We start from the raw sequence: 18,629 nt of genomic DNA on the forward strand, positions 1-18,629 counted from the left end.
CCTGCCCTGGGAGATCCTTGGCTTGCCCCGACCTCCGGACCCTCCGGATCTCCCGCTGCAGCCTCCCCTGTCCCGGCGACTCAGCTCACAGCCTCTCGCTAGACTCCAGACACCCACCTGCCCGCAGCACGCCTCTCACACTCACCTTTCCCACGTCGCGCACCCTCCCTTGCGCTCCCCGCTCACGCAGGCCACGCTCTCCCTTCGCACACACCGAACCCCGCGACGCCCACACCCGCACCCTCGCACAGCCTCCAGCGACACCCAGGCACCCTCCCCTCCGCGCAGCACGCACCCTGAACGCCAGCAACTCTGCACCCTCGCGCGCAGCACCTGGGCCTGCACGCAGCACCCTCACCCAACACCCCCCGCTTCCCGCGCTCACGCAGATCCCCCACCGGCTCCCACGACGCCGCCGCCCTCCCGCGCACCCCTTCCCGCCCTCCTCTCCCGTCTCCTCTCCGGCGCTCGCACCCCGCACCGTCCCCCCACCGGACCCTCCCCCCGATTGTCTCCGGGCCCCTCCTCGGTCTCCCCCTCCCCTCCCCGTCCCCGGCCCCGCCCCGGCCTCGGCGCCCCGCCCCCGGGCGGGCAGGGGGCGGGGCGCGGGGGGCGGGGCGGGCGGCGCGGGCGGTGCAGGTGCCGGGCCGGGAGCGAGCGGCGGCGGCGGCGGCGGCGGCGGCACCATGGGCCGGGCCCGGCGCTTCCAGTGGCCGCTGCTGCTGCTGTGGGCGGCCGCGGCGGGGCCAGGTAGGGTCGGGGGCCGGGGTCGGCCGGCCGGGCTGGGGAGGGGGGCGCGCAGCGGTGACAGCCCGGCCGCCTCGGGGCCGCAGAGGCCGAACAATGCGCGCGGGGCCCGGCCGGGCCCCCTCCCCGGGACAAAGCGCAGCGCGGGCCGGGAGCCGGGAGCGACGAGCGGGGGAGGGGGCGCGGGCCCCGGCCGCCGTGCCGCAGCACCCCCCCACCCGCGCAGGCCGGATCCCGGCGGGGACAAAGGGCCCGAGACCCCCCCACACACACAAGTCCGTCTTCCCCAGGCCGGTCCCGCTGTCCTTCTGTCCGGTCTCCGCGTCACTCTGTCCGCCTATCTCTGAATCCCCTGTCTGGCTCCTCGTCCCCCTACCCTTGTCCTCTGTCCCTCAGTCTCAAAGTCCTGTCCCTCCTTCTGTCTGTCTCCCTCTCTCCTTGCCTCCGTGTTCCTCATCTCTTCTGTCTTTGTCCCCTACCTCTGTCCCCTGGTCTCTGTCCCCTTTTCCTGGGTCACTCTGTCCCCTCCATCATCTTCTCTATTCTCTTTCCCCCGGATTTCTGTCCTCCCTCTCTGCCCCTATTCTAGGTCCCTGTCTCTGTCTTGCTGTCACCCTTGTTTTTCTGTCCCTTTTTCTGTGTCCCCTATCTGCCCCATCCCCTTGTCTTTCCCCTTTCTGTCACTCGTTTCTCTAGGCTTTCTGTCACCTGTCTCTTCCCCCCCACCACCCCCACCCCCCGTCTCTGTCCCACTGTCTCCATCCCTACCTCTCTGCTTTGCCTCCTCTCTACCCTTACAGCCTCCATCCCGGGATCTCCTATTTCCATCCTTCCATCCTCCCTCTCTCTGTCCCTCTGTGCCCCTGGAGGAATTCAGTCGGGCAGGGCGTCCTAAAGAGCCCTGGGGGGCAACATCTGTGTGCATGTGTGCAGGGAAGTGAGAATGGGGACCTTGACGTATAGGCACACACGTGGATTCAGCGAATGCCTCTCCAAACCCTCCTCACCCATTCACACACCCAGGCTTGACTCACAGAGAAGCCCCTGTCCGGGACATCCAGGGAGCCATCCACATACCCTCATCACACACTGTGAGAAGCTGGAGACCCCCAAGCTCAGGTGACCCTGGGACTGGGGACAAGGTCAGGAAATGTCACCCACACACTACTCTCACACTGTGTGAGTCTCGAACCTGCCATAGGTCACCCCTCCCTGGTGGATAAAGCCACTCTTGGAAGGAACAGAGGAATGGAAGGTGGCTGGGCAGAAGCAGGAGGGCTGGGTATTCTGCAGAGACTGGGGAGAGGAGTTGTACCCAGGTGGCACGGGGCTGGCGGCCTGGGTTTAAATCTTGGCTCTTGCCATTTGCCATCTCAGCCAATGGTAAACACCTTCCTCTCTCCAGGCTTCTGTTTCTCTTTCTGTAAAGTGAGGATGTTGAACTCAGTGACCTGAAAGGGAACGCCAACTCAGACCTTGAAGGGGTTTCTGGCGAGTTGAGTGCGGTTACACCTTCCCCACTCCTGAGTTTGAGGCAGAGCCTCCCTCACCTCAGCCAGGGCGAGGGGCAAAGCTGTCCTCTCACTGTCTGCCTTTCTTTCTTCTCTAGTCTTCTGTGACTGCTTTAGAACTGCATCATCACCTTTCTTTGCACCAGGCACACCACATTTCCCAGATGAGAACTTTGGTGCCTTAGTGTCATTTCCTTCCATTTTAATTTATCTTTATTTTTTAGGCTAAACACCAGGTTCATAGCATCCTGGAACTAATGAATCCAGTAAACAAAGAACATGAGGGTACTTTAGAATGCTGGCATCGATCGGATTCTAGAATCCAGAAGGCTTTAGAATCTTGACGCCTTTAAAGTTCTAGACTGTGATGGTGTTAGCATGCTGGCATCTTGACATCTTTAAAGTTGTGAAATCTGGATGTCTTGGACTTCCTGGATCTTGACATCTACGACATTTCGAATCTTGACAGCTTAGAATCATCAGACTTTGAATTCTCAGAATCAGAATATAGCTCAAGGTACTACCCGCCCCGTGCAAAAGCCTTTCTCTGGTGCTTCTGGGAGTTAGGTCTACAGCCCTGTCCCTTGTTTGATTTCCAAGTCACTGCTTCCTGGCACCCTAATCCTCTCAGTAAACTTTCTCTAAAGTAAATGGTATGTAGCTTTTACAAGTGGAGAGTGAGCTTGGTGTCATGGAAAGAGCTCCTGGCTGGGAGCTAAGGAACTTGCGTCTAAGCCTTACCCAGGGCCTTTTAGTATAATTTTGCATCAGTCCCTGTCCCTCTCTGGACCCTATTGTCCCCTTCTGTAAAGCATGGAGTAGGAGGCTGTAGCACGTGGTCTTGGAGGGCCCTGCCTGCTTTCCTTTTCATTGGATATTTCTGAGTGGCCAGGGTCACCACCTTTTAGGGGTATCAGTTGTTCCCACATTTCTCTCAGTCACTCTCCTTCCTCTCTCATCTTGCCCAGCCAGCAGGAATCAGGGGAGATGGGTGCATTTGTGCCATTTTAAAAACATGTTCTCTCTCTCCTGGTTCGTTCATCTTCTGAGCATACTAGAAGAAGAGGTTGAGATGCATGCCACAAGAAGAAGGATCCAGGGTGGGCAGAGGAGAGGAAGTGAGAGGAAGGGACGGGTTGCCTGCCCAGGGACGCACCCAGGCAGAAACGGGACCCGCAGCCAGAAATTGGGTAGAACAGAAAGGAGCAAAGGAAACAGATATCCAGTACAAAGAAAGAATAGAGAGGCTGTTAGGAGTTAAGGGGCCTTGTGGAGGGGGCAGTTGTTGATCCCCAAATAATGTTTCCCTCCCAGGGTGACTCACTTGTCCCTGCTAAAATTCTGACCAGCTACTCTGAGAATAGGGGGATCCTCCCCCCATTGTGAGTCACCCCAAGTAACAGGTTTTGGAGGTTTCTATCACTGACCCCCTACCCACCCACCCACTCATGAGCCAGGCGCCTGTGTCCCCAGAGGCTGGGGGTGGGGGTCAGGTTCTGCAATGGATTCCAAGACCTTAGACACAGCAGGGCTGGGGCCTAAGGGTGCGTTAATGTCGTGTGAGCCTGGCCTGTCCCCATCTTGGAGAACACAAAGGCAGCTTTCTCTCTCTGGGAGGGGTGTAGGGGGGGTGGCCTGGAGACAGTCAGACCCGCCAGCATCCAATGACCCGTGGCACCAGGACCCAAGCACCCACTGGTTTCCGCCTGTGCCGACCCCAGGCCTGTAGGGAGCAGGCACTCAGGCTCCTCTGTGGGCACCCAGTGGGGCAAGGGGCAGGCGCTGAGCCTGGGCTCTGCTGGGAAGGGGTGAATAGAGGGCACTGAGGGTGGAGGTTCAGACAGTGGGAGCTCAGTGCAGGCCTGCACCCTTCCCGGAGCTGGAATTCCTCCTGTACCCCACACCCAGGGAGGACCTCTGGAAGACTCCCCACCCCCTGGCTGGGCCTGAGGCCTGGAATCCAGGGAGTCCCGAATATCCCAGGAATGTGGGGGCCACAGGGGGGACTTTGTGTGTGAGGCTGCTGACTCACCCCTACGCCCCCACCTGATGCCTAGGTCCCCAGTTGGGAGGGGGACAGAGGGCTGAGGAAAGGCAGGGCTGTGGACTTAGACTCAAAAGTTTTCAGGAGAGGAGGGGCTGGATCTGATGCAGGAGGGGCTGGGGGCCTGGACTTCTAGATCTGATGGAGGAGGGAGCTGGGGTCTTAGACTCCTGGGACTGAGGGACAAGGGGGTTGGGGTCTTAGGGAGGAGGGGGCTGGGGTCTTAGAGTCCTGGGTCTGAGGGAGGAGGGGGCTGGGGTCTTAGAGTCCTGGGTCTGAGAGAGGAGGGGGCTTGAGTCTTAGAGTCCTGGATCTGAGGAAGGAGGGGGCTTGGGTCTTAGAGTCCTGGGTCTGATGGAGGAGGGGGCTGGGGTCTTAGAGTCCTGGGTCTGAGGGAGGAGGGGGCTTGGGTCTTAGAGTCCTGTTTCTCAGGGAGGAGGGGGCGGGAGTCTTAAACTCCGGATCTGAGGGAGGAGGGGGCTGGGGTCTTAGAGTCCTGGGTCTGAGGGAGGAGGGGGTTTAAGGGAGGAGAAGGCTGAGCGCTGGAACTCCTGTGTCCGGAAGGAAAAGGGGACTGGAGTCCACACTCCTAGGTCTTGAGGGAGGAAGGGATGGGGATACAGACTCCTGGGTCCTGAGGGAGGAATGGGCTGGGGGGGTCCACTCCAGGTTTCTGGGGGAGGAGGGGCTGGGACCCTGATGCCTAGGTCCTGCGAATACAGGCGCCTTCACAAGGCTGAGCTGGGGAAGAATTGACGCTTTGTGCGAGGATGTTCGGACTCCGCCATTGATGGGGGGCTGAGGGGGGTTCAGTCAGGACACAGGGATGTACCACCTCCCTAGGGGAGGGAGGGGGAAGAAGGCAGGATGCCAGGAGCCCCCTGGGGAGCGGATACAGAAGGGGTGTCGGTGACCTTCCCGGAACTGTGACCTTGAGACTCCCTTGGGTATTCGCTGACTCAGGACCCAGGAAGCGCTCCCCCCACCCTGCTTAGTCTCCGTGGAAACATCCACCAGCTGTGTACTCTGGACCCCTGGCTCCTGGGTCCTGAAGGAGGAGGGGGCTCGAGGCCCAGACTCCTGTGTCTAAGCTGGTAGAGGGCTGGGGGCTCTGACTCATAGGTTTGAAGGAAGGGGCTGCTGGCACCCAGACTCCTGGGTCCTGATAGAGAAAAAGGCTAGGGGTCTGGATTTCTGGAACCTGGGAGAGGAGATGGTTGGGAGCTGAATTCCTGGGTGTAAGGGGGAAAGAAGCCGGGGTCCCAGACTCCTGGAACCTGATGGAGGAGGGGCTGGGAGCCTAGACTCCTAGGTCCTGGGAGAGGAGGTATCTGGGGGCTGGATTCCTGGGTCTTACGCATTACCTGCTCCGCCACTCTTTCTTAAACCCTCCCCTGTCCCTTTTTCCAAGCACCATCCCCATGACGACTCCTGGCTGTCAACACAGTTTAAAGGGCCAGTGCCCCAGTCCCCAAAGCTCAGCCCCTCTCTGACCAGAAAGTCCCGCCCCCACCACCCCCAACCCCCCAAACAAAAGCTGCTGAGACATTAATATTCCAGGCACAGACACTGTTGGTTACTGACTCCTCGGGAGGGGGAGGGAGTAAGACAAAAGCCCCCCACCCTTACCCCATGTGCACCCTCAAGCAGAGAGCAGGGGATAGATTTGGTAGGGGCAGATCCAGAGGAACCAGATGGCTCCCAGGAGATGGTGAGTTTTGCCACTGACTTGTCTGGGACCTGCTAAGCCTCATTCTCCACATCTGTAAAATGGGGGGCTAGTACGGAAGCAGCCTTGAGGTCCAGGATCTATGGATGGGCTTCGAGATGTTTTTAAAAGCACCAGAATGTGCATGCCAGTTTTCACATGCATGGGCATGTTTCCCAAGGTTGTCCTAAAATAGCCTTGCAGAGAGGGCTCCCTGAGCCTCAGGCACGGGGCTCATCCTTACCGGGCAGGCACTGGTGTTGGAAACGGGTTTATCGTCGGGAAAAATCCACACAGAGACAAGGGATTACTCAGCAAGGCTGGTTTTACTTCCTGCAGGAAGGGTGCACCTCACCTTCCATGAGAGCACACCTGAACAGGGGAGACAGGGACATTTGTAACTTTCATACCCTGATGCAGTCGCCCTACTGCTGTGTCCAGTTTCCATTGGCCAGAACGGGACCTCACATTCTATGCTTGACCCGATTGGCTAAAAACTGGGAAATTTTCTAAAGAGGTAAAGGCAGAGGTGAACAAAGAAAAAGAGGAAGTAACTTGAGGAATGCTTAGAGAAGCGATAACATTTCCAAATAAGAAAGGGGAATAAGCGTTGACCTAAGAGTTGCCTGGGCTTGTCCAGCCGTGTCAGGGCAAATATCTGGGTTAAGGTGTGAGAACTAAGAACACGGGATGCACTTATTTCTTTATTATGACTAACAGCTACTTTAAGATTATTAGCAAAAGCTTTAAAGTAAATTAACCTTTGAAGAAACTGTTATTTATTCGTAATGAACTAAGGAAAGCTTTGAAGAGGAACCTTTTATTTATTCTCATTTCCTACAACTGGCATCATTCCCGTTTGGAGATGGGGCAACTGAGGCTCAGAAAGGCAAGGTCACTTGCCCCCCACACAGATGGCAAGTGGTTGAGCTGGTATCAACCGAGGTGTTTAAGATGAGGAGATTGACGTCACAAAGTGGTTGCGAGGCTGAAATGAGTTTCTGTCTGGGCTGGGTGCAGTTGCTCATGCCTATAATTCTAGCACTTTGGGAGGCCAAGGCAGGAGGATTGCTTAAGCCCAGGAGTTCAAGACCAATCTAGGCAAGGTATTGTATCTCTACAAAAAAAAAAAAATGTTTTTTAATTATCTGGACATGGTAGCGCACCCCTGTAGTCTCAGCTATTTGGGAGCCTGAAGTGGAAGGATCATTTAACCCCAAGTGTTCAAGGTTGCAGTGAGCTATAATTGTGGCACTGCACTCTAGCCTGGGTGACAGAGTGAGACCCTATCTCGAAAAAAGAAAAGGAAGGAAGAAGAAGAAAGAAAGGCAGGCAGGCTGGGCACAGTGGCTCACGCCTGTAATCCCAGCACTTTGGGAGGCCAAGGCAGGTGGATCACAAGGTCAGGAGTTCAAGACCAGCCTGGCCAATATGGTGAAACCCTGTCTCTATTAAAAATACAAAAATTAGCCAGGCGTGGTGGTGGGCGCCTGTAGTCCCAGCTATTCGGGAGGCTGAGGCAGGAGAGTCATTTGAATCTGGAAGGTGGAGGTTGCAGTGAGCCGAGACTGAGCCAGTATACTCCATCCTGAGTGAAAGAGCGAAATTCCATCTCAAAAATAAAAATAAAAAAGAAAGATAAACAGATATCCCATCTGACGCATGTAATTCATGCAGCAAGTTCCCTAGACATTTATCGGGTACCAAGCACTCTTCTAGGTACTAGGGGTGCAGCAATAAACACAAAGGATTATATCCCTGCCTTCCTAGAGTATATATTCCAGTCATGGGCAAACAGACAGTAAACAAATAAGCAAATTAATCTGATAATTCCAGTGAAATCTTTGTAGAAGAAGTAAAACAATAGTGAGGAAATAGAACATGTTCTGGGCCAGGCGCAGTGGCTCACGCCTGTAATCCCAGCACTTTAGGAAACTGAGGCAGGAGGATCCCTTGAGCCCAGGAGTTGGAGACCAGCTTGGGCAACATGGAGAATCTCTGTCTTGACAAAAACCACAAAAATTAGCCAGGTGTGGTGGGAGGAGTCTATAATCTCAGTTACTTGGGAGGCTGAGGTGGGAGGATGGCTTGAGCCCAGGAGTTCAAGGCTGCAGTTAGCCATGATCGTGCCACTGCACTTCAGCCTGAGCAACAGAGCAATACTCTCTCTCCCCCGCCCTGTTTTTTTTTTTGAGACAGAGTCTCACTGTCACCCAGGATGGAGTGCAGTGGCTAAATCTCAGCTCACTGCAACTTCCGCCTCCCAGGTTCAAGCAATTCTCCTGCCTCAGCCTCCCAAGAAGCCAGGGCTACAGGCACGCACCACCACACCTGGCTAATTTTTGTATTTTTAGTAGATACAGTGTTTCACCACGTTGGCCAGGCTGGTCTCGAATTCCTGACTCCAGGTGATCTGCCTGCCTTGACCTCCCAAAGTGCTGGATTACAGGTATGAACCACCACACCAGGCTGACTTTGTCTCTTAAAAGACAAGAAAGTGATCTAAAAGAGAAGGATGAGCAGTGAGGGAAGGCCTCTCTGAGAAGGTACTGATATGATTTGAGACCCAAATGGGAACAGGAGTCAGCCCTGGGAAGATGGGGGTCGGGAGGTTGGGAGAAGAACATTCCAAGTAGAAGGAAGAAAAGGGTGAAGTCTCAGAGGTGTGAACCAGTTCAGCATGTTTGAGGGACAGCAGGGCTAGTGAGCCCAGAGTGAAGTGAGGTCAGAGAGGGGCTAGGCCACGTAGCACCTTGAAGTCCCTGGGAAGGGGTCTCTATTTTATTCTGCGTGTTATGGGCAGCCCTCAGAGGGTTTTAAGGAGAGAGGTGAATTGATCTGATTTACCTCTTTGAAAAATCCATCCGGCCATTGGGTGGAGAACAGCCCTGGAGGGGGCAGACAGGGATGCAGGGAGACCCACGAGTAGGCTCTTGCAGAGTCCGGGTGAGGGATGATGCTGGATGAAGGTGAGGGTAGGAGGGGCAGACAAAGGTGATGAGGTCTGGGATCTGTCTTGGAGGTAGGATGGACAGATACTGCTAATGGAATGGATACTGCGATGAGGGGAAGGGAGATAACTTGAATGATTTCTAGGTTTTTGACCTGAGCAACCAGGTGATGGTGGTGACATTTAGTGAGATTGAGAGAATTTGGGGAGGAAAATATCTGGGGCAAGGATTGGACACATTAAGCTTGATATTCCAGGAGGTGCTAGATAAACCTCAAATAGTGGCTTAAATACTCAAAGTGCTGTAGTTTGAGCTACTCAGGAAGCTGAGGTAGGAGGACTTCTTGAGCCTAGGAGTTTGAGTCCAGCCTAGGCAACATAGTGAGACCTCATCTCTAAAATACATTTTAAAAATAAACACCCAAAGTGTTATACTCAAACATAAAAGAAGTCCAGAGGTAGAAGTCCAGGGCTGTTACAGCAGCTCCACATCGTCGCCAGAGACTCAGGCACCTTCCAGCTCTTGGTTCCACCATCCCCACTGCCCTTGTCCTCATGGTTCAATATGGCTACCTAAATTCCATGCATCATACTTCTAGTTCTGGGCAGCACAGAGGTGACTGGGTAGAAAAAGGGTTTGTCCTCCTGTTTTAGGAAGTCCTCCCAAAATTGTCATGCAACATTTTGGCTTATATACCACTGGACAACATTTTATCAGATGGCTTTACCTTGCTGCAAAGGAGACAGAAATGTCTCTTTCTGCTGCACATAGTGCAACCATAAAATGCAGTCAGTGTCCTTTCCTATTACTGAGGAGAAAGGGGAAAATGAGTGTCCGAAGAGGAAGCCAGAAGTCTCTGTCTCCATCCCCCAGAAATAATCTTTTCTACCCCTCAACCCTCTTACAGAGAACATCACACTGTTGATTACAGTGATTGGTTTCTACCTTCCCATAAATCTTAAAGGGCCGGGACCTCATCTAACTCATCTCTGAGAACTCAGCCCCGGAAAACCTGTGCGATACTTGGGAAATACTCATGAATGAATGCAACCTTGCACCTGAATGGAAAAGACATGGATAGTTATCCACCACTGAAAGACAAATAGCCAGATCTAATCATGGCATTTTCCTGCTTCGACAGCTTCACTGGCCTTTAGGATAAAGGCCAATCTCCTAGGTTGGCATTTGAGGCCCATCACAAGCCTATCTCACAACCCCCTGCCAATGATGGACACTTATTCCAGGCAGCCAGGAGTGTATATATGGGTGCAGGATACAGAATCAGAGATTTGGATGCAGAGCTTGGCACTGCCACTCTTGGCTGTGACCTTGGGCAAGTCATTTCATCTCTGTGGGCTAATTTCCTCACCTATAAAATGGGGATGGGGAAAAAATGGGGATTACTAATAGGGCAGGCTGCCAGGTGCAGTGGCTCGTGCCTGTAAACCCAGCATTTTGGGAGGTTAACGCAGGCAGTTTACTTGAGTTCACGAGTTCGAGACCAGCCTGGGCAACATGGTGAAATTCCGTCTCTAAAAAAATACAAAAATTAGCCAGGTGTGGTGGTGCGCACCTGTAGTTCCAGCTACAGGGATTGTGAAGATTAAATGTACGTTATACGGGTAAATATCCTTAGCACAGGGACTAGCACTGCAAATGCCTAATAAATGGTAGCTATGGGGTTATTGTTATCTTGAAGAAAACACATGATGATAGTGATGCTGATGATTGGTCTTGGCTTTCACCTTTTCTAAGCTCTTTCCTCTGCTGGTGCTAGAAACACCCCCTTTCTAATTCCCCACCTTGTTTTTCTGATGGATTAATCAGGGTAGGTTATCTGCTGCAACAGACACCCCTGAAATCAATGGCTTAACAAAAAAAGTATATTTCTTGCTCATGTCACAGTTCTGTACAGGCAGGTCATGGAGGACAGTTAGTTAGAGACCCGGGTTCCTTCCGGCTTGGGATCCTGCCCTCCTCTAGGCTCCTTGGAGTCCTCTCTATTCAGCCAGTGTGAAGGATTATGAGGGAGATGTGTCAGGCTGCAAGAGGTGCCTCTCCTCTGCCTACATCTCATTGGCCAGAATTGGTCACATGGCCCCCACCTAACCACAAAGGATGCTGGAAAGTATAGCCTAGTTATGTATTATATCAGTTAACTTTAGCAGTAGAACAGATCACCTACAACTTAGGGGCTTAAAACAACCATACTTTATTTGTTCATGATTCTGGGGTTCAGCAATTTGGACTGGACCGGGTGAGCAGATCTTATCTTGGTCTCAGCTGGGATCACTTGTGTAGCTGCAGTCATCTGGTGGGGCAGCTGGGGCTGGATGATCCAGGATGGCCTCACTCACACAGCTGGTGGTTGGTGCTGGCTGCTGGCTGGGCTTCTCTTTCACTGTGATCTCTCATCTGCAAAGACACTAGTCTGGGCATTGTCATGCAACAGTCTTAAGGCAGGAGTGGAAGCTGCAAGGCCTCTTCAGGCCTAGGCTCAATATCACTTATAGCAAATTCTGTTGATCAAAGCAACTCACAAGGCTTACCTAGACTAGTCGGGGACAGAGTGCTTTCTCAACAGTAGGAAAGGCAAAATTAACTTGCAAAGGGCATGTCCAGGAACAGGAAGAAAATTACAGCCATCTTTGCAAACAGGCTACAATATGTGCCCAGGTGTGAAAGATGAGGCTTGGTGAACACACAGCAGTCTCCCACACCTTGTGAACTCCTGCTTACTCTTTAAGATCTAGATCCAAGGGAGCTTTATTGCAGAGCCCTCTCTGGCTACCTGTCTCTCTAGGCAGTTGTATAATAGTCTCCCCTTGCTCTGGGCTCCTAGAGTGCCCTGTGCTGCCCTCATTAGAGCATATTCTACTAAATCTTGACTGCAGCTCTTTTAGAGCAGGGAGTGGGTTTCCTCCCTGTCCTGGACTCTGGCCTGCAGGAAATGTTCGGTGTAATGAAATGAATGAGGGGAAAGAGAGGGATTGGAGGTTTGGATGGGGGAGAGGGAGACAGAAGAGATTGAATTGCAGCTCTCAATGAGTCTTCTATCCCATCTCTCTAATGGTCCAGGGGCAGGACAGGAAGTACAGACGGAGAATGTGACAGTGGCTGAGGGTGGGGTGGCTGAGATCACCTGCCGTCTGCACCAGTATGATGGGTCCATAGTTGTCATCCAGAACCCAGCCCGGCAGACCCTCTTCTTCAATGGCACCCGTGGTGAGTGCTGGGGCCCAGACTTCCTATCCTGAAAGAGGACACACCTGAGAGTTGGTCTCCTGGGTCTCGGGGAAGAAAAGGCTGGGGGCTCTGGACTCCTGGTTCTGCAGGCAGGAGGACTTGAATAGCGCTGGGTCCTCAAGGGAGTAAATAGTTGGACACCTCAAACTCATAGGTATGGCTGCAGAAAAGAGGCAAAGGGCTGAACTCTAAGCTCCTGTTGGATGGGTGGGACTTGTGAGGCCAGGACTCCCGAAATTCACACCTTCCCCCTCACTCTCCCTAGCGTTGAAGGATGAGCGTTTCCAGCTTGAGGAGTTCTCCCCACGCCGGGTGCGAATCCGGCTCTCAGATGCCCGCCTGGAGGACGAGGGGGGCTATTTCTGCCAGCTCTACACGGAAGACACCCACCACCAGATTGCCACGCTCACTGTACTAGGTAACGCCCTCCCCCTTGTTGGACGCATCCTCTCCTTCTTTCTTCTCTGTTTCTCTCTTCTCCTGAGACTTTCTGACCATGGCTATTTTTAACATCCTGGATGGGCATCTGGCTCCTGACCCCCTTTGAGCCCTGCCACCTGGGACCCTGGTTCCCTTTGGTCCCTGGGAACCGGCAGCTTGATAGTTTTGAACCCGGGTTCATGCTTCTTTAACCCCTTACTTCCCTTTTCCCTGTGGCAGTGGCCCCAGAGAATCCCGTGGTGGAGGTCCGGGAGCAGGCGGTAGAGGGCGGTGAGGTGGAGCTCAGCTGCCTGGTTCCACGGTCCCGCCCAGCTGCCACCCTGCGCTGGTACAGGGACCGCAAGGAGCTGAAAGGTAGGTACCCTGGGCCGAGTGCTGAGGCGGGTTGGGGAGGAGGTGGGACTTGAGAGGTTGTTTATATGTGGGCAGGGCTCGGAGAGGAGCCACAGGTTTTCACAGACACTGGACATTCAATAGGTAGCGGTCGATGCTAAGCATGGTGTCTCACGCCTGTAATCCTAGCACTTTGGGAGGCCGAGATGGGAGGATTGCTTGAGGTCAGAAGTTCAATCTGGCCAACATTGCAAGACCCCATCTCTAAGTATATATATAAATTTGTTTTTATATATAGAGAGAGCAATTAAATGGATTGATAGACGAGAAAGCATGATCGTGAAAGAGGGAAGAGCTTTGGGAGGAGGCACGTGGGCTTGGTTTGGGGAGGGGCATAGCTTGGAGGATAAGAGACGTGGCCTCTGTGCAAGGGGTGGAGCTTGGCAAATAGCCTGCGTAGGGGTTGGCTCGGGTGGGTGGATGGAGCCAGAATCGTAGCCTGACAGTGTCTGGGTGGGGCGTGGCAGGAGTGAGCAGCGGCCAGGAAAATGGCAAGGTCTGGAGCGTGGCAAGCACAGTGCGGTTTCGTGTGGACCGTAAGGACGACGGTGGTATCATCATCTGTGAGGCGCAGAACCAGGCGCTGCCCTCCGGACACAGCAAGCAGACGCAGTACGTGCTGGACGTGCAGTGTAAGTGCCCGGTGGGCCGGGACCCAAGGGATCCCAACGCCAGCCACCCACACCCGGCAGGGTCTCCGTTGTCCCGCGTGATGGCTCGGAAACTACTCTCCCTTCTTACTTTTGCCCACAGACTCCCCAACGGCCCGGATCCATGCCTCCCAAGCTGTGGTGAGGGAGGGAGACACGCTGGTGTTGACATGTGCTGTCACGGGGAACCCGAGGTGAGCTCTGGGGCCTGAGCCTCCTGCATCCTCAGGAGGAGAAAGCTGGGGATCTGGAAGAACAGGGACTGGGGACCTGGACTCCTGCGTCCTGAGGAGGAGACAAATGAGGACCTGGACAAACAAGGAGCTGGGACCTGGACTCCTGGGTCCTGAGGAGGAGAGAGATGGGGACGAATAGGGAGCTAGGACTTGGACTCCTGGATCCCGAGGGAGGAAGAATCTGGAGGCTTGGACTTCCCAATACTGAAGCTGTACAGCCTCGAACTCCCGGATGCTGAGGATGGAATAGTGTGGGAGGGTTAGAATTCCTTTTTCTTTTCTTTTCTTTTTTTTAAATTGTAGTGACAGGGTCTCCCTAAGTTGCCCAGGCTGGTCTGGAACTGCTGGCGTCAAGCGACCCTCCCGCCTCAGCCTCCTAAAATGCTGTGATTGCAGTCATGAGCCACCATGATCAGCCTGGGCTAGAATTCCTGAGACCGTAGTGACGGTGGAAGTGGGCCCAGGACTGTTGGTTTTCCCGAAAGGAGAGAGAGCAGGAAGCCTCTTATTTGGAGGTCCCTGCGGGGTGAGAGTTACATGTCTAGATTCCTGACAAGTCAGACTTGGGTGCTGGCACCTGAGTTCCTAACTTTCACTATACTTTATCCCCACCCAGGCCAAACCAGATCCGCTGGAACCGCGGGAATGAGTCTTTGCCGGAGAGGGCGGAGGCCGTGGGAGAGACGCTCACGCTGCCGGGCCTGGTATCCGCGGATAACGGCACCTACACTTGCGAGGCGTCCAATAAGCACGGCCATGCGAGGGCGCTCTATGTACTCGTGGTCTACGGTGAGGGCAGGCTGCGGCCGACTTGCGGGCAGGGCTCAGGGCGCCAGGCGGTGGGGGCGGGGCGCCAGGGGTGGAGCTTGGGCAAAGACGCCGCGTAACTCAGGGGGTCCGTAGCCAACAGAGTTCTTGTCGTTTTGGGACAGACTGGCCAGCGGGGCACAAATTCGGGTTGGCTGCATTCTACTGCAGATAACCGAACCTGTCTGCGCCTTAGTTTACCCGTCAGTAAAGTGGAAATAAACAATAGCATCTACGTCACAAGGCTGTTGTGAAGGTTATATGAGCTAAATATGTAAAGTGGTTGGAATGGCCTCTAGCACACAGCTGTTCTGTGTTTAGCTCTATGACGATGGGGCAGAAATTTTGGAAGTAGTTGGGCCCAGCACTTTAAATACTTGGAGCGCCTTAGACAAGGTGGGAAGGGACTTGGACCTGTTTCTTGGACTCTGTTTCTTAGTGGAGGAAGAAACTTGAGTCAAAAGAAAAGGGATGGCTGGGTGCGTCGCTCACGCCTGTAATCCTAGCATTTTGGGAGGCTTAGGTCAGAGGATCGCTTGATCCCAGGAGTTTGAGACCAGCCTGGGCCTCATAGCGAGACTTCTCCCACCCTCACCCCCAACCCGTCTCTGCAGAAGAAAACAAGAAAAAGAAAAGGAAGATGCAACATGACTCAGGGAAGGGGTCGGGCAGTGTACAAACCAACAAGCATCTGGAAAGGGAAGGGACTACAAGGTGGCAATAATTTTTGAGGGGCGTGGCACATAAAAGGGCACGGTTAGACGTGTGCAGCATGGCTTAAAAGCTTGGCAGGGATGGGGCCAGACTGGGACCGTCCTCTGATGACCTGGTCCTGCACCCTGTCCCTCTGGCAGATCCTGGTGCGGTGGTAGAGGCTCAGACGTCGGTTCCCTATGCCATTGTGGGCGGCATCCTGGCACTGCTGGTGTTTCTGATCATATGTGTGCTAGTGGGCATGGTCTGGTGCTCGGTACGGCAAAAGGGTGAGTGGGGCGGGGCCTGGACTCAGCGGTTGGTTGGTTGTGGGGATCTGATAGAGGCGGGGTGATGAGGGGGCGGAACCTAGGCTCTGGATTCCAAATCCCGCTGCACCTGCGGCCGAGATTACAAAGTGGGAGGGGCTTTCGGCACATGACTCGAAAAAGATTAGAATTTAGAAGCTGAATTCAGAGCATCGATTTGTGGCTGGACAACGCGGTGGTTCACACCTGTAATTCCAGTACTTTGGGAGGCCAAGACGGGTGGAGCACTTGAGGCCAAGAGTTCGAGACCAGCCTGGGCACCATGGCGAAACCCCTTTTCTACTAAAAGTTCAAAAAATTAGGAAAAAAAGAGCATGGATTTGAGTAAAACAATTTATCTTCCTAATTGTGAATTCGCTGGGAGCAGGGCAAGGGAATACCTCCAAGAGAAGGGATAATGGGGCTGGGCGCGGTGGCTCACGCCTGTAATCTCAGCACTTTGGGAGGCCAAGGTGGGCGGATCACCTGAGGTCAGGAGTTCAAGACCAGCCTGGCCAACATGGTGAAACTCAGTCTAAAAAAAATAAAAGAGAGAGAGAGAGAAGGGATAATCGTGGCACTTTCTGTGAGCTTTTGGAGTCCTCCTAATTCTGCTTTTACCCCTTTCTTTGCCACTGTTTACCTCTTTCTCTGCCTCTCCCTGTGTGTTCTGTTTCTCCCTCTTCTTTTGTCTGGCATCTGTCTTGTCTGTCTCCCGCTTCCCCTATATTTCTGTCCAATTCCTGGATCCACAAATATGTCCCCCCTGCCCTGGGGTCTGTCACCTCCTCAGGTTCCTATTTGACCCACGAAGCCAGTGGCTTGGATGAACAGGGAGAAGCAAGAGAAGCCTTCCTCAACGGCAGCGATGGACACAAGAGGAAAGAGGAATTCTTCATCTGACCCTATCCCCACCCCGGGCCTAGGCCTGGGCCTGGGCTGGGGTCCCCTCCACTGCCAGCTGCAAGGAACCAGCAAAGACATTTACCAGAGTCTGGGATGGTGGGCTTCTCCCCCCACCACTAACACCTCAGACACTTGGGCAGGGATGGGGGTGTTGGATGCCTGGATCTCTATAAGGGCCAGAAGTGAGAGCCCAGAGGTCTGGGTCCCCCAGGGGACAAGGGCCAAAGGTCCAGATCCCCCAAGTCCAGGGAGGGCAGTAGGGATTGGGTTGGGAAAAGATAACTGGGGGAAGGCCAGGGCCCCTAGGCTACAAAACCAGGTCTTGTGGGGAGGGGGTCAGTTTCTGGGAAGGGTGGGGTGGGCAGGGAAGGGGAACACAGATTTCTTTGGGGGTCCTAGACCCCATGCCAGCCATTGTAAGAGTTCCACAGAGCTCTGGGCACCTCTTTGCAAAGCCATGTTTGCACGGTGGGGGAATGGGTGGGGGGAGGGCATGGAAACAGGGATTCTGTGTCTTTGTGTCATAATTTTGATGGGGGCAGTGAGGGAGACAACCCCAACCCTTTTCTCCAATCCCCCTTCTCCAGGTTCCTGGAGAAGACTCCCCTTCTCTCTACCTTCTCCCCCAACGTCTGTCCCATCCATATTTGTCTCTCTGTCCACCCACTCCTGGGGGGGCCTTCCCCATCTCTCCTCCAGGCCCCCCGGGGAGGGGGAAAGGAGTTTGGGGAGGATACATGGTCTCTATGGTTTTATATATAATATATTAAAAAATCAAAAATCTGTATGAAAATATCAGATTGCACCCCCCCTCCCCATTCCTGGCTTTTGCCCCCTTTTTCTTGTTAAAAAAACAAAAACAAACAAAAAACCACACACACATTTTGTACGGGGCAGGGAGGGAAATGGGGAGGGGGTTTGGCAATCTCACTAACCACCATTAAACTGAGGAGAGAACAAGTGCTTGGGGTGGCCGTGTGTCTGTCCTGCTGTCAAGGGTCGTAGCGTTGGGAGGGGAACTAAAGGAGAGGGGAGAGGGGAGTGTGATGGTTGCTAGTGGACAGTATCGGCCAGGAGAAGGTCCTGACCTCATTGAGGGCACCTTGACCTCCCAAGAAACCTGGGTTTGGCCACTTATTCAGCTAAATAGTCAGGGAGTCTTATCTCTTTGATAGCTACTGAGCTACCCCATCCCATGGCCCAGACCCTTACCATGGCTTCCCCCTACCCCAGACATGAGGCATGGGAACTTTCAATTAAAGTCAAGCTCTCAAAACCTTCGCCTAGCTCCCCATCACCTCTAGACCAAGTCAAAGCTCTTTAGTCTGGCATCCCAGGCCTCTCATTCATTCATGTACATTTTAGATGTATTATTCTAACTTTAGATTAAAAAATAACCTCTTATAATGTTCCAAGTGCTGCTCAAAGTTCTAGGTCCATGGTGAATAAAACAGACAAATATTAGGTGTTAAAGACAGCTCTGCACTAGTCTGAAATCTGATCCTGCTCTAAGCACTGAGAACCCAAAGTGAAAAAGGGCGACTCCATTCTTACCCTCATGAAGCTTACATGAGGAAAACACTCAAAGCAAGGAAGCAAAGATAGTTCAGATTGTGATAAGAACTATTAATATAAATGCAGAGTATGGGGATATGGTGTGCCACTGTCATTGTGGAAAACTTCAAACCCACAGGAGTAGACAGGACAATAAAGTCCCATGTCTCTTTTTTTTTTTTTTTTTGAGACAGAGTCTCGATGGGTGGCCCAGGCTGGAGTGCAGTGGCTCAATCTCGGCTCACTGCAACCTCTCCCTCCAGGGTTCAAGTGATACTTGTGCGTCAGCTTCCTGAGCAGCAAGCATTGCAGGCGCCCGAAACCACCCCTGGCTAATTTTTGTACCTTTAACAGAGGTGGTGTTTCACCATATTGCCCAGGCTGGTCTCAACCTCCTGACCTCATGTGATCTGCCTGCCTCAGCCTCCCATTAT

At 53.6% G+C, this 18,629-nt stretch overlaps 1 protein-coding gene across 1 annotated transcript; it reads left to right on the plus strand.

Annotated features, from left to right (window-relative positions):
- The first annotated feature begins 623 nt into the window (after window positions 1-623).
- CADM4 (cell adhesion molecule 4) lies at window positions 624-17,602 on the plus strand. The gene is made up of 9 exons (XM_064381218.1): window positions 624-750; window positions 12,040-12,186; window positions 12,473-12,625; window positions 12,868-13,002; window positions 13,509-13,673; window positions 13,795-13,885; window positions 14,544-14,716; window positions 15,589-15,717; window positions 16,529-17,602. The coding sequence occupies exons 1-9, from the start codon at window positions 687-689 to the stop codon at window positions 16,636-16,638; spliced, it is 1,167 nt and encodes a 388-aa protein (XP_064237288.1). The 5' UTR covers window positions 624-686; the 3' UTR covers window positions 16,639-17,602.
- Window positions 17,603-18,629: the final 1,027 nt, after the last annotated feature.

Source organism: Aotus nancymaae, unplaced genomic scaffold (genome assembly GCF_030222135.1).
Source record: "Aotus nancymaae isolate 86718 unplaced genomic scaffold, 86718_ANA_hifiasm-v0.15.2.pri h1tg000028l, whole genome shotgun sequence".
NCBI classification, from domain to species: domain Eukaryota; kingdom Metazoa; phylum Chordata; class Mammalia; order Primates; family Aotidae; genus Aotus; species Aotus nancymaae.